The 15,484-nt window shown below is 45.7% G+C and overlaps 2 protein-coding genes across 2 annotated transcripts; both read right to left on the bottom strand.

Annotated features, from left to right (window-relative positions):
- Positions 1-300: 300 nt before the first annotated feature.
- LOC117061195 (serine protease 55-like) lies at positions 301-6,263 on the bottom strand. Its single transcript, XM_033173881.1, has 7 exons — positions 5,984-6,263; positions 4,858-4,988; positions 3,910-4,147; positions 3,548-3,683; positions 2,428-2,675; positions 671-807; positions 301-567 (listed from the first exon to the last, which is right to left on the bottom strand). Exons 1-7 carry the CDS (start codon positions 6,261-6,263, stop codon positions 301-303), a joined length of 1,437 nt encoding a protein of 478 aa, XP_033029772.1.
- Positions 6,264-9,668: 3,405 nt separating this feature from the next.
- LOC117061194 (serine protease 55-like) lies at positions 9,669-13,462 on the bottom strand. Its single transcript, XM_033173879.1, has 6 exons — positions 13,254-13,462; positions 12,621-12,792; positions 12,183-12,431; positions 11,640-11,766; positions 10,076-10,378; positions 9,669-9,872 (listed from the first exon to the last, which is right to left on the bottom strand). The coding sequence occupies exons 1-6, from the start codon at positions 13,312-13,314 to the stop codon at positions 9,669-9,671; spliced, it is 1,116 nt and encodes a 371-aa protein (XP_033029770.1). The 5' UTR covers positions 13,315-13,462.
- Between the last annotated feature and the right edge of the window lie 2,022 nt (positions 13,463-15,484).

The following is a 15,484-nucleotide window of genomic DNA, read 5'->3' as shown; positions in this document are numbered from 1 at the left end:
TGCTCATCTGGGCCATCCCAGCTGAGACTTGATAGACCACTGCTGGAGGCAACTGTAGCAACTGCCCTTCACCCAGCAATTGGTTGTGGATATCCCATGGCCCCTGCAGAGATTAGGAGAGGGGGGCCACTTCCAGCACGGAAAGTCATGCACCCGGTAATTGACTGCAGAATCTGAACCCTCCAACTCAGCACCTTCAGTAGGAATGAGAACACACTAATATATATATATGTATATGCTGAGATAGCACTGTATGAAGAAGGTTCCAGAACGGTCTTGCTGACTTCTTCCTTCCTCCCTTCAGCCCAACTCTGCCTCCCAAAACAATGACAGGAGCAGCAGGAGAATCCAGCTACTTGGTCCATAGGCTGCTGCTCTCCCACGGGGCAGGAATAATTGGTGCTTGGCTCGTCTGGACGTTTTTTCTATCCAGTCCACATAGGAGGTGATGCTGGAGGACAGAACAACCATCTGGGATCCCGGAAAGGGCTCACTCATCAAGCCAACCTGGCTCCATGTCATGCTCTTGGCCTCCAAGTGGCACAGCAGGGCTGCACCCTCACCTACCTGGGAGAAGAAGAAAAGAATAAAGCAAGAATGCTCCGGCTTTGGCCTATAACAAGGTGTGAAGGTGAGTGGTTGATTGGAGGCTGTTTGGAGAGATACTCACAGCAGCACCCGGCAGATAGCTAGAGCTATTTCTTACAACACAGTACATGCCTGGATTGACCCCAGGATGTTCCTTGGCACAGTCTGAGGGCATTAGCACCTTGACGTGGTATGCGCGGGAGTCAGCCCCAATTTCACCTGTAAAAAGATGGGTGATTAGCCAGCAAATTGCTTCCAACTCACTTCCCACTTCTGGAAAAGAAAACTCCCAGAATCCTTCCTCCATCCTATGGCATACTGCCCCTAGCCCCACCCTGTCAGAATCCAGCCTTGACTCCCAAATGCCTGGACTCTACATTTGTCCGTTGGATCACACCATTTTATCCTGAACTAATTTGTCTCAGGAATTGTGCCCCCCACCCCACCTCTGCTTCCATCACCACAATAATAATCTAGTTTAAAGGTAAAGGTAAAGGTAAAGGGACCCCTGACCATCAGGTCCAGTCGTGTCCGATTCTGGGGTTGCGGCGCTCATCTCGCTCTATAGGCCGAGGGAGCCGGCGTTTGTCCGTAGACAGCTTCCGGGTCATGTGGCCAGCATGACAAAGCTGCTTCTGGCGAACCAGGGCAGCGCACGGAAACGCCGTTTACCTTCCCGCTGGAGCGGTCCCTATTTATCTACTTGCACTTTGACATGCTTTCGAACTGCTAGGTGGGCAGGAGCTGGGACCGAGCAACGGGAGCTCACCCCGTGGCAGGGATTCGAACTGCCGACCTTCTGATCAGCAAGCCCTAGGCTCAGTGGTTTAACCCACAGCGCCACCTGGGTCCCCAATATAATCTAGTTTAGCACCAAATAATTTGTTTATTTGTATAGTATAGTTTATTTGTATAGTATAGTATAATTTGTTTATTTGTATAATAGTTTAGCACCAATATAATCTAGTTTAGCACCAAATAATCTAGTTTAGCACCACTGAAAAACCCACTATTTCCCTACGCTTTTAGCCATATGCTTTCATCATATCTACACCATAAACATGGGGCCTAATTTACATGTTGTGAGAGACACGTTACCACAGACATATGGTCCCCTCCAGGTAACATTTAACTACAAAAGACATGAGATATATCATCATAGCTTCCAGTGTTTTTTCACTGTACTTCATTGGATGATATTTGCAAGGAGGGGTGTGCATGATGATGGCATGTAACGTGTCATTTAACAAATGTTACTATGGAGACACAAGAGGTGCCGTGAGGCAGCGACAGTCAAGAGTTCCTCTCAACATCTTTCTGGTGCACTTGCACTAATTTAATAGCCATTCCTTCTCCTCAGATAACCTTGGGGATTTTAGCTCTGTGAGGGATCGCTGAGAAGCCTTAGCACCCTTGCCAAACTACAATGCTCAGGATTCTTTGCAGGCAGCCATTGCAATTGCATAAAAATTGATGGAATATAGATTTGGAGAGAGTAGATATGTCCCTGGTGGGTGTGCCTTCAAGGACTGTCCACTTCCACTCAGCACAGCTGATCCCTGCAGTTCACACACAAGCTGTGTGTACATGCGCACATGCGCACACAGTAGTTGGGGGGCAAAAACCAGGTTAAGCTCCATTGGCTGCCCGCACAAATCATGCTGCAACTTGATGCAGCGTCACAGGGCTTCCAAATGAATGTACTAAGGGATATTTGATGTTAAGGAACAGAGACTGGTGTTTGATATAGTCTTGGAGCATACAACCCTATACAACAGCAAGGTGCCTCTCTTCTCCCCGTCTCCCTCCACCCCACTCCCAGCCAGTCTCCTGACATACCAGATTGCATCATTTGTAGACCCATCACTTTGCAGCTATCCCAGGGCTCCTTTGGGAAGTACGCCATAGGAGCCACATGTTGGTCAAAGGCGATGGGCTTCTGGAGGAGCAGCAGAGCCACGTTGTAGCTGCCAGAGAGACTGTACTGCGTCGCCTCCTCATAAGGGTAAATTGCAGCAACGTGGGTGCCTCTGGCATGGCCCTTGGGGTGTGTCAGCCTCACAAAGACAGCTATGTTTGCTGGGTCCCTGCAAACAGCAAAGAGGGACCTGGAATAACTCTGTTTTGGTTCAAAGGAAAAGCAACAAGGCAAAGGGAATAGTGTAGGCTAGTCCATTAAGTCAAATGGGGCACTGCCCCACCAACCTCAGTCTGCCCTAAGCCCCTACCCACCTGCCTTCTTAGCTACAACCAGTTCAGGTGATGTCACTGGCTGTCTGCTTCCTCCTCCTCCTCCTTAGTCTCTGTGTTGCCCTTGTAGAACTCCGCAGGGAGCAGGATGGGGACAAAACTAGAATCAGTTGGCACTGGCTATTATTGACTCCAACTGCATTGTGGCCTCCCTGCTTCCCACCCTACCAGTCTCAAATGGGCACTAGCCATCACTAACAGGGAATAAATAGTCTCTTGTTCTTCATTTTTATGCTCTTGGTAGGACCCATAATGATGGGACTGGGCAGGCAGAAGGCTCAGCTATGTTTACGTAGTTTATTCAAAGTAATAACTCCTTCATAAACTATGGTAAACTTGATGTTGACCTATGTTAAAATTAATCTGGGCCTTTTTCTTGCTTCTGTTCATGTTATCTGAGCTCATTGGTGATGCTGCGGATTATAGCCATCTCCCTTTCCTGTATGTCCTCTGGGCAGCTATATCCTACAGCCTAGGTGTGCCTCTTTCACATTCACCCTGTAATGAAATGTCTCCCTACCCTCCCATGTAGCAGGAGGGAATGGATGAATATTGATCAAGGAACTAGCGTCCCCCCAAAGGGCATTGGCTCTGATCTCCTAACACAGGGCTAGAGAACCTCTAGCCTGTGGGCCTAAGTTGGCCCGCCATGCTTCTCCCATTTGGCTCTGATTCTGAAGAAGGCCAGGAGAATGGGGGCACCACTCACGTCTGTTGGACACACTGTGCTGTAGTCAACACCCAGTAGCGATTCAGAATTGAGCCCCCGCAGCTGTGATTCTCACATGTGGCGATGAGCACTTGCCAGGGCAAGGACAATTGTGCTGAGATCCATGCAGCCAGGGCTGAAGAGGGCAAAGAGGCTGGGGTCAGTGTGTGGTGGGGGAAAGGACAATAGCAGAGCAAGGGAGGCTAACTCTAAACAGTAGGAAATGTACATGGAATGCCATTCCTGTCAGGGGTGCTCTGGAAGGCATTGTGCCATCCATATGTACAGGCCACAATGACCTGGGGGAGAAGGGTCATGTGTTTTGAAGCAGGTCACATGAGAAATTCCAAGCTATCACTCACTCTCTGGTTTCTGTAGCTGCCTAAGATTTTTTGTCGGCCTCAGGTGTTTCCAAGGAACTGTGCGATTGTAACGATACCCTGCAACCTTTGTGGTCCTCTCCAGCCAGGGCAGGTAGTGGGGCAGACTGCTGAAGACATAGGGGCGGGAGCAGGCTTCATCAAAACTGCTCAGCACCCCCAGCTGAAGCCAGGCCCCACCCTGGGGGTCAGGGCAGATCAGTGGAGAGCCCACATCACCCTAGATAGGAGGAGGGAGAAGGAAGAGAAAATGAGAAAGAGAAGTAAGGTTCCGAAGAAGCTTCCCAACCATCACACTCTTTCAAACAGCACCTGACCTCCTTTCTGTGGGGCACTTTATGCTAGAGCTGGCCCAGTGGCTGCCTCAAGCAGCAGGAGCCCCCAAGGCTTTAGCCCTGCAGGTGCCCCACCTGCCCCACTGCTGGCACAGAAGCGGTGCTAGTATTGGTACCGATTTCTGCTGAAATCACACCTGAAGTTTTACAAGAGCTTGTGGAGCAAGCACAATCTTGCGCAATTTCAGTGAGATCTCACTCGAGATTGGCGCTGTTGGCTGCAGGGCAGGTAGAGAAGCGACACTGGTGGCAGCAGGTGTGGTGGTGGCAGTGGCAGGGCAAGGCGGCACTTCCTGTTTCGACATGCCACCTCTGCTATAGGCAAACCATGTAACAAGCTAATTTGTAAATACCCATCTACTGGATCCATGACAGCAGTATGAGAGAGACAGAAAGACGGAGACAGAGAACATGCAATATCTAGGTGCTGTTTTACACCTGAAAGAGCTATGTGTGGCAGGCAGGAATTATGTCTTTTAACCTCTTCAGTTTAACAAATGGGTGAGGAGACTGACTTTTTAAATCCACACCCAGTTGAGTCAAAAAGCAGTGGAGGTGGGTCACAATGATGATCTACTCCCAAGCTCTCTCTCACCGTGCAGACTCCTTCCGGGCCCATTTGAGCCTTGATACAGAATATGGCATTGGAGAGCTGCTCTCCAAGTTGGTCGCAGCTGGTGACGCTCAGGATGTCTAGGGGATGTCTCAGCAGCACGGCAGGGCCTCCTACAGCAGGGAGAGAACATATGGGGGTAGCACCACCTGCCCTCAAGTTAGGCAGCATAAATCCATGCCCTCACCGATGACCACCAGTAGGGCTCACAAGAGGATGTGGCAGGGCACAGAGATGAGGATCCTTTCTCCTTCCAGCTGTTGCCAGACTACAGCTCCCATCATACATGACCTTTGACAATGTTGGCTGAGGCCAGTGGGAGTTGGAGTCCATTAGCATCTGGAGTACAAGTTCCCCACCCCTATAGTAGGATAAAGAAAGTGAGCAGATGGGAACAGGAGGGCTGAAAGTTGAAGTGGGCAAGAGGAATAAGGAGAAGAGTCCATACCAGGACAAAAGAAAAGGAATATTGGGATAGAGAGTGGACAATGGACAGGAGTGTCCATGAAGATGAGCTGTAGAGACCTGAGGAAGGGCTATGTTCCCAGACAACAAGCCAGCTCTTTGGCTGCCTGCAAGAGCGATGTGACGCTAGCATTATACCTTTCATGCATCATTTCATGAGAGGGCACCGCACAAAACCAAACAGACTTACAGTGGTACCTCAGGTTACATACGCTTCAGGTTACAGACTCCGCTAATGCAGAAATAACGCTTCAGGTTAAGAACTTTGCTTCAGGATAAGAACAGAAATCGTGCTCTGGCGGTGTAGTGGCAGTGGGAGGTCCCATTAGCTAAAGTGGTGCTTCAGGTTAAGAACAGTTTCAGGTTAAGAACGGACCTCCGGAACGAATTAAGTTCTTAACCCGAGGTACCACTGTATCTCTCTTGGGCGATGCAAAGGACAGAAAGGTAACCAGAAGCCCCACAAAAGAGGCTGGGGTTAAAGCATATCTTTTCCGATCCCCAGCCTGGGGACCCAAACTACTAATTGATATGCAATCTTGCTCACAGAATCACAGAGATTGGAAGAACCAACAAGGTCATTTAAGAGAGCCCCGCCCTGTGCAATTCAGATCACAGCGTACAAGCAGAAAGCACCACTTACCTTCCAGCACAGACCAGCCTGGTAGCCAACAATTTCTGAAGTCACCTATTGCATCTGCCTTGTCTGAGAGACACACAGGTGCAACTAGGGGACCAAATTCCAGTGGCTCCTCCAGTTGCAAAAGGCCCAGGTTGTGAAGGTCCCTGTGCTCCAACCAGTTTGGGTGTGTCAGAGACTGGCGGGTCTGCACTGAGTATGTAGCCTTGGAGATGTCAACTAGACCAGCCTGCACCAGGGCCAAAGCTTCTGATTTTTTCCTGAAACAGAGATACAGCAACATAGTAGTTTCAGCAACCCCACACAACATGTTGCAGAAGTAGGTATTGAGCACTCTGTTGTAGATACTGATGTTATTTGAACTTTTATTATATGAACTGTGAACTTTGTATAAAACGCTATCAAATAAAATGTGCTTCTGTGGCCCCATAACACCTGCACAGCATGTAAAACAAATGACATATATTTGGGGTGGGAAGGTTATTAACGCTGCATAAGGACTTCCTACTTCAGTGGGCACAGAATGATGGATACATATTCCAGTGTGGTGGCTGGGTAACTTTTTAAGGCACAATTCAGCACAAGTCTGGAAATCACTGGGAAGGATAAAAATGCATACTGTGTTCTAGCATGCTAGTAAATCACCCTGTGATCCTAGGATGAAGGGCAGTAATAATAATAATAATAATAATAATAATAATAATAATAATAATAATAATAATAATAATAATAAATTCAGCATTTTTAAATGGATGCAATACTGGTAGCAAAAAGGTGCTTGGGGCAGCAATATATTTTGTAAGAGTGAATGGGCAGTAAAATGGCAAATGAAATTCAATGTATACAAGTGTAAAATGAAGCATATGGGGGCAAACAACAACAACTTCATTTGACTTATACGCTGATGGGTTCCAAAGTCGTGGTGACTGACCAGGAACGAGACCAAGGGGTCATAGTGGACAGCTTGATGATGTGTGGCAGCTGCGAAAAGGTAAATTCCACTTGAAAATAAACATGCTGATATCATGATGCAGTTATTCAAGTCACATTGCAACCACCTTTGGAATACTTTGGAATACTTTTGGAATACAGTTCTGGTCACCACAGCTCAAAAAGGGTATTTATTGTAGAGCTGAGAAAGGTTCAGAAATGGGCAACCAAAATGATCAAGGAGATGGAGCAACTCTCCTATCAGGAAAGCCTACACAACATTTGGGGCTTTTTAGTTTAAAGAAAAGATGCGTAAGAGGAGGCATGATAGAAATGTATAAAACTATGGAGGACGTGGGTGGTGTTTCATAACACTAGAACTTTGAGACATCCAGTGAAGCTGAATGTTGAAGGATTCAGGGCAGATAAAAAAAAAGTATGTTGTTAAACTATGGAATTTGCTCCCACAAGAGGCTCTGATGGTCACCAACATGGATGACCTAAGAGGGGATTAGAGAGCCAGCATTGTGTAGTGGTTAAGAGCGGTAGACTTGTAATCTGGGGAACTGGGTTCACGTCCCCGCTCCTCCACATGCAGCTGCTGGGTGACCTTGGGCTAGTCACACTTCTTTGAAGTCTCTCAGCCCCACTCACCTCACAGAGCGTTTGTTGTGGGGGAGGAAGGGAAAGGAGAATGTTAGCTGCTTTGAGACTCCTTCAGGTAGTGAAAAGCGGGATATCAAATCCAAACTCTTCTTCTTCTTCTTCTAGACAAATTCATGGGAAGATAGCAATGTTGTTGTACCTTCACTGTCCGAGGCCTTTGGCCTGATCCAGCAGGCTCTCCGTATGTTCTATTGAAATTCATTCCTTATATCTTTAGAGTTTTGGTCTACCACTGTGATTTTATTTATAATATTCCGTTTCCCCCCCTTCCGCATTAATTAATTTTTCAGCTTGTTATCAGATGAAGGAGAATATATTTAAAATTGTGTATAGGTGGTAGCTGATGCTCACAAAACTCATCAAAATGTACAAAAGGGGCTTTAAACTCTGTTGGATATGCTCAGAGGAGGAAGGCAAGCTGGCAAAAAATATTAGGAGATGGTCTATGAAGAATTTAAAAAAATGTGTAAATTCACCTCCCCCCCACAACCCAAAGCCTTCCAGCTAGCCGTCATAGGAGAGGAGCTACCAAAAAAGGTGTGTAACTTATTTTTATATACCACAGTTGCTACAGTAATTATGTATGCAAAGAAAAGACGAAGCTATTCCAACAAAAGAGCAATTGTTCGAGAGTTTGCAGAATTAGCGAGCATGACTTCTAAAATAAGGGATTGTGATGAAGGGAGGACAAAGGCTGAGTGGGAATATTTCAGAGAGTACCTAAAAAGAAATGATATTACAACTGGCCTGCAAGCAACTGTTTGAACAACAGTAAAATAAAACGAAGGAATTGGTAGAATTAAAATAAGGTGTAGAAAACAACGGAAATGCAGCAAACTAAGATTCTGTTAGAATGTCACTGAAGGTTAGGTTGGGAAGTCTGTAAAAATAGCATAAGGTAAAATGTGTATGGTGTACTGTAAAATTGAAAATGCATATATTTCCAAGACAACGCACCCATCCTGAACTAGATCAACCTGAATAACAGGATACTTACATAAGGTTGGCACAGCTGGCTGAGGTTAAAATCCACCAGGGGTTGAGAATGGAGCCAGCACAGAAATGCTGGATGGGCATCTTGAGAACGACAACCCAGGGAAATTCCCCCAACTCAGCCTCAGAGCAGCTTGGGCATTTGGGCACAAAACCAGGCCGCAGCCCACATCCTGAAGGTAAAGACCAACACATTAGAAATGAATTTGCTTGCCTTCAGTTCTCAGATTATCTAACAGAAGTCTGAAGTAATATTATCCAGTACAGTCTATTTCCCTCCAGAGTGATGGGGGAGCAACTGGTGGCACACACATAACCAGTTCCTCAGATCTCCCCATTATTATTATTATTTTTCAGGGGTGAGGAGTACATGTACTCACCAAATTTGTGATCCATAAGAACTGCCATCTTGTTAAGTTGGTAGGTATGGGAGTTGGCATCCCATGCCAGTCCCATCTCACACTGTTTCAGCGATACCTGTACAGGGAGTTGCAAGTTGGGCATTATGGTTACGCTAGGTGGGGCAAGTAATGCTAGGGAAGGGCCAGGAGATGGGCCTTCCTCGCGTTTACTCTTGGGGAACTGTGGCCTAGCTACAACAATGTGAACAGGAGCATCTTGGTTGATATAAGTGTCTGGTATGGATGCTATGGCTGTTGAAGGAGGCGTTTGTGGCTCTGTAGTGGTAGCAGGTATTATTATTATATGTGGTTGTACAACAGTTGACATTTCTGTTGAGTGTATTGTGGATGTTTCAGATATTTGTTCGGTTGTAGAGGATGTTGTGGACGACTGCCCTGCTGTTGTGGATGACTGCCCTGTTGTTGTGGACGAATGCCCTGTTGTTGTGGACGACTGCCCTGCTGTTGTGGACGAATGCCCTGCTGTTGTGGACGACTGCCCTGCTGTTGTGGACGAATGCCCTGTTGTTGTGGACGAATGCCCTGCTGTTGTGGACGACTGCCCTGCTGTTGTGGACGACTGCCCTGCTGTTGTGGACGACTGCCCTGCTGTTGTGGACGACTGCCCTGCTGTTGTGGACGACTTCTGCGTTGTTGTAGATTTTAGTGCTATTGTAGATGTTGCAGAAGATAGATGTTCAAGTGTGGAAGACACTGCAGAAGATGTTTCTCTGGGTGTTGTAGATGTCTGTCCAGTTGTTGAAGATGATAAAAATGGGGAGTGTCTGGTAGTTGTAAGTGTTACATGGGGTGTTGTGATCTCGGGGAGGGACTGTCTTGTTGTGGATGTTGTAAAATTTACATGATTCTTTGCTGGAACTATTGTGACTACTGACTGTAGTCTATTGAGTGCAGATGTAGATGAAGTTGTAGGTATTACAGTTAATGTATTTGTATCTTCTGGCGATGAGAGTTCAATTGTAAAGGTAGAATCCAACAGTGGGGCTTTGGTTGTCAAAGTTATTTCTGATGGTTCAACAGGTCCAACTTGAGATGCTTCAGATTCTTGTTCTACAGTGGGGAGTGTTATAGGCTCTTGTAGGACCTGTGTAGTTGTTTGTGTTGGGAATATTACAGATTCTTCAGCTGTTGAAGATAATTCTCCTTCTGTTTCAGACAGAGCATATAATGGTGTGATTGCTGGGGAAGACAATTCACCATTAGTGATCTCGCTATCGTTCAGGTGTGCACCAAGTGCTCCTTCTCGACTCAGCCACTTCAGATGAGATAAAATCTGAGAAGCCAGGATAGGAGCTGTGCAGTTGTGTAAGCTCTGGGACACGACACCCATCACCTCCCAGTGCCCGCTGACAGGGTCACGACAAATCACAGGACTGCCTACAGACAGCTGTAGCGGAAAAGAGAGAATGATAATCAGATATGGAATGAGACAACTAAAGCAGATTATAAAAAGGGTCTGTGCCACTAAAAGCAGTAAGGAATGCTGTCTCTTGGGAAGCATATGAGCTCAGTTGTTGTTTTTTACAGCTCCTCAGCTATGCTGCAGTTGGCATGAAGAGGCATTTATTTTGTTTGATTGTGCTGTTTCCTGTCCACACCAGCAGGTGGAACATGACAGGATGTGTCTCGAATGAATAAAAGGTGTCCCTCCCACCCCCTCCTTTCATTCCTCCTACATAACTATTTGTGCTTTCTGGTAATGTTTGTTGCTGTCCTATACACTTGCTCACACTTTAAAAAAAAATCCCATTAGAATTCTGGTATTTCCAAACCTTGGCCAATCTTCCCTTCCCCTGACTGTAGTTCCTTTCTAATCACATTGGTCCTATCAAATAGTATAAGACTACATCTAACTTCCCACATATACAAAATGGTGACTAGAAAAGGGAAGTATAGAATGGGCACCCACTAGAGAACTGAGGAGGTAGAGTTGGTTTGTAATACAGAATCACTATTTGCTAGCTGTTGCTGAAGTATGAGGGAAGTGCTACCCTTCTTATATGGAACTGCCCTTTTGAATTTTGAACAAGGACCCCAAACCAGTAGGGACGTGCCCTAACACATCTTCCTGCATCACAAAATGCAGAGATATGACAACAACAGCATTGTGTGAAGTACTCTGTCCTGGTACCCCAGTTGCTAGAGAAAAGGTACCTGGCAAGGGATCCAGGAAGAGAAGAAGTGTTAGCAATGTGCTTAAGCTCCTGGGTTGTTCTGGAGACAGGTTGCTTTGTACAAGAGGCTTCTTCTCTGTACAAAGTACCCTTTCCACCTGTTTCCCATAGCCAAGGTTCCCTCTTGTGAGCCTTATGTGCACAACATGAAGTCAGAGAGATACAGACACATGCTGTGCACCCCATTATCTGGTCTCCTTGTGTGGGATTTATATATAGATGGTAATGAGCTGTGATTGGTTGATGAGTGAGTTACCCCATATCCTATACTCTGTTGCGGAGATGCGGTCTGGACAAAAAAAATTATGTGCAAGTGGCCATTGTTTAATCCCTTCTCCCCAAAGTGATCAATGGGGAGGATTTTTTGTGGCCAGGTCTAGGGTTGGTGTAAAAAGTGTGTGTGTGTGTGTGTGTGTGTGTGTGTGTGTGTGTCCATTCACACAATCGACCCTGAATCCATTCATTTGGGATTACCATGCAGTTTGTGTCATTAGACGCCTCTCTTGAAACACACAAGTTCCATGATTTGCCTATGTCAGGCCATTGCATGGCACATTCCGATGTCACCAAAGTGTGCACAATGATCTCCTTCACTGACCATCTGAAGGACCCTGTGAAGAAGGAGAGATGACTATAAACTGCAATGCCTGTTAGCCTAACTCCAGGGATCCACTCCAGCACTCATCAGTCTCAGTGCTGTGCGTGTGTGTGCATGCGTTGTTGTTTTTTAAAAAATCAAATTATCCTACATAGCCTTCTCTAACTTCTAAGCCTTCATCAAGCACTGACCATATTTTTTCTAATATTTCCATTGCCATAAGATATAATTATTTGTTGAGTACCAGTAATAATTGCCCCAACACTCTCAATATATCAAACTATGTGCCAAATACACGTTAGTTGAGTATAGTGGTTCTAACAGATGTGACATATACACTTAAGTCTTTTTAAACAACTTGCAAACCTACGACTTTGACTCTGGGCTGTGGTCACAACCTTGACAGGGCTCCTCCAAACTCACCTTTGTATCTTCGCTCAATAATCCTACATTCCTCTTGTGTGTCATAGGGTTTTTTTTTCCGAATGACACAAGCTGGCCACATGTCTGGCTTCCTTAAATCAATTGGCTGGCCAAGCAGAATGAGTCCCAGGTCATTGTTGGGTGGTGCATCCCAAGAGCTGAAACCCCGGTGTGAAATGAACTGGCTCACTGTCTTGCTGCTGTAACGTCCATGAGCACCAGTAAATTCTACATTACTCGGCTGCCTGCAAGGCAAACATGGAAGGTCCTTTTATAATCAACCATAGCTATCAGATCCTGAACGGCGAGACCTTACTCCACAACAGCCTGCTCATTGTTCAGGCACTCTTATTTCATTTCAGAACCAACCATCTTAGGACCAGAGCTAGCACTCCATTACGAGAAAAGCACTTCCAATCTCTCACATTACTCACATCAGTAGGAAACAGTTGGCTGCTGTCAGGACCCACCAGCTGCTCAGGACAACTCCTTGGCACCTTTTGCCATTGCCAAATATGTTGACTAACCATGGTGCTTCCAGGGCTTCTCTCTCTTCTGGGGAGGGAGGCTTGTCCCAATGCGTCCAGGGATGTCGAATGCTACAGACTACAGAGGAACAGTAGAATATTGTAGGATCTCCCATTCCCTGCATCCTGTCTGTGGTACAATGTGTAATACATGCTTTAGTCGGGGCTTTGGATATTGAGCTGTGGTTCACCCCAATGAAGGAGTCTTTGATGGCTCACCAACACTCTAGGCCAGTTCTTGAGTTAACCTCTAATGTAAACCAGTATTGCACACCCTCCCTCAATATGGTACAGGTTAGTCAAATGAATAAGTTGGTTGTGCAAATGAACGCCACATGGGACCTTTTTCTTAAAAAAACAAAACAAAAAAAACAAGCTTTATACATAGTTCATTGTCAGGGGCTAATGTTCTGTACTTGAAACCTCCCATTCAGTTATACCACTTAATCCTAAAGAGTTTCTGGGTTACAGAAGATTTTCTACTTCCCATAACATGGGGAACAGAACTCAAGCGTACTAGCTCTGACTGTGGTCACTTACAGGTGGTGGTGGAGGACAAAAACAACTGGAAAAGGGCAGAGAGCCCAAGGAGAAGCTCCATCCTTCCTCTCTATGGCAGAGGGAGGCTTTGGGATCTTAAAGGTGCTTCATACGGAAGATGAGAATGGATAGTGTAATCCACAGGCCCCACTGAGGCAGGGAGTCAGCACATGAGTTGTCTGGGATGGAACATTTAAGCTCACAAAAGACTCACCTGTGACATCAACGCCATAGAACTCCGAGAACTGCTTTGAATTCTAGCATGCCTTAAAGATCTAGTTCAGTGTTCCTGTCACCTCTTCTGACCCTTGAATACAGTTCTCTTTCAGAGATGCTGCTGTTCCCAGCACTGGCTGGGGCTGATGGGAGCTGGAATCCAAGAAACATAAGAACATGGAAAAAGTCTGCTGGACCTGGCTCATCTAGTCCAAGCAACCTGTTCTCACAGTGGGCAACCAGAAACATATGGGAAGTGCCAAAACAGGACCTGATTGTAACAGCACTCTACCCATTTGTGATTCCCAGAAATTGGAATTTAGCAGGGGTTGGAACATGTGGAGGACCACAGGTTTCCCAACTGTGACCTGTATGTTAAAACAGAACTGTTGTGCAATTATGGACATGGCAGTAGTTTGAAATTAGGAATACTGTACTAATTATGTTTTATGGCAAAGTTACACTCTAGAATAAGGTGCATTTAAAATAAGGTTCCTCTGAGCCTTGTAAATAAAGCCACAAGTGTTACCAATCACCTGCAAAAAAATGTTTACTAGCCTACTGGGAGGCAGACAGAGGAAGGATGGAGCTCTGTCCCTCTCGGATGCATTTATCTCATGTGTGGAAAGTACTTAATGTTCCATCTCTCCTCCATAGACCTGTTCTCTCACTTTCAGTGAATTCCTAGTTGCTAGTGTTTAGCGAGAGGCAGTGAAGGATAGGCGTGCCTGGCGTGCTCTGGTCCATGGGGTCACGAAGAGTCGGACACGACTGAACGACTGGACAACAACAACAACAACAAAAGTGTTTAATTCAGGGTTGGGTTATCTATTGCGGTGTGAATACAGTACTGTCAAATTAGCATGCTTTAGCTGTACTTGTCCATTAATGGAATTCTCCTACTCCCCATATCAGTGTTAGCTACTAAGGTGCACTTCCAGATGAGTTTGTGGAATGAGTGCTACTCAGTGACAGAACCAAGTTCCAGACGAAAAAAAGTTCTGGTGCTACTCATGCATGCAAGTTTTTTAGTGCATCCAGGTGATGTCATCAGAAAACTAGACCATATTCCCCACCCCATTTAATATTGATTGCTCCTTACCACACAAAATCCAGTAATATTGTTGTGTATTGATTCAAGGGTTATCATATCTGTATTACTATTGTCTGTGCTCACATTAGGGGAAAGTAACTGCCTTCCTGTTCCAGAAGGAACAGCTACTATTGGTTCATTCAAGTTGCTGCATTTGGATCCTCAGTCTTATTGGTTCCCACCAAAAGGCAGCTTTGTGATTGCTTGAGATTGTTCCTCCAAAATGTATCCTTTCTAGTCAGTCTACTGTCCCTATAAATGTAGCTTCGCTCTCCTCAATTCCCCAGTCTTGTTTACTTGAATAAAGATTGTTACACGAAGAAGCTGTCTCTTGCCTGCCATGTCAGAGAGCTGAAGTCACTTGCTGAATCACTATCCCCACGCTACAAGAAGTATAACATGTTATACATCTACAGTCACTGATGTTGAAGCTCCTTCGTTTTAGTGGGCAGCTTGTCATGTGGCTGGCTTCTATCACTACCCCGTTTGCTCTGTTTTGCTACTCAGCTGAGGATCATAACCTAGCCATTTTATTTCTGATGCACAAGTGGAATGTCCCAATTGATATTTGCAACTCAGCGGCCACTTGCCACAACCAGGCTGTTGTGGAGGCTGGCTGGAGTGATGGCTGTGGGAGCCATGAACCCCAATAAAGGCTGTGAAAACTTCCACTCGTTCTGCTCCAGCTTCTTTCTTGAAAAGTAAATGGCTGGTCAAAGGAACCTCACTGAAGCAGGGGCAATATTTTGATAGAGGTCTTGCATAAGAGCAAACTTGCACAATATCCTTTTTATTAAAAAAAACAACAGCTGATATATGTACAGTATTGTGACTATCTTTAAGCAACAGGAGTAACATTGAAGGAAAACAGCCAGTTAGCTCAGCTGGGCTTAAGCTTTGAGTACTCTGGTGATCTTCATAA

This window comes from Lacerta agilis, chromosome 16 (genome assembly GCF_009819535.1).
Source record: "Lacerta agilis isolate rLacAgi1 chromosome 16, rLacAgi1.pri, whole genome shotgun sequence".
NCBI lineage: Eukaryota > Metazoa > Chordata > Lepidosauria > Squamata > Lacertidae > Lacerta > Lacerta agilis.
Note: the sequence above shows the minus strand (reverse complement) of the source record. Positions and strands in the feature narration are given on the sequence as shown.

What these genes read in the sequence shown, in the direction of transcription:
- LOC117061195 (XM_033173881.1), bottom strand. Translation starts at nt 6,263, where the DNA reads ATGTTGCTGTATCTCTGTTTCAGGAAAAAATCAGAAGCTTTGGCCCTG. An exon ending in AGGCTGGTCTGTGCTGGAAG is followed by an intron (nt 4,989 to 5,983) that starts GTAAGTGGTGCT and finishes TCCCTGCTGTAG; the next exon opens with GAGGCCCTGCCGTGCTGCTG. An exon ending in GCTATCTGCCGGGTGCTGCT is followed by an intron (nt 568 to 670) that starts GTGAGTATCTCT and finishes TTCTTCTCCCAG; the next exon opens with GTAGGTGAGGGTGCAGCCCT.
- LOC117061194 (XM_033173879.1), bottom strand. Translation starts at nt 13,314, where the DNA reads ATGGAGCTTCTCCTTGGGCTCTCTGCCCTTTTCCAGTTGTTTTTGTCC. An exon ending in GCCAACTGTTTCCTACTGAT is followed by an intron (nt 12,432 to 12,620) that starts GTGAGTAATGTG and finishes TTTGCCTTGCAG; the next exon opens with GCAGCCGAGTAATGTAGAAT. An exon ending in CTAATGACACAAACTGCATG is followed by an intron (nt 10,379 to 11,639) that starts GTAATCCCAAAT and finishes TTTCCGCTACAG; the next exon opens with CTGTCTGTAGGCAGTCCTGT.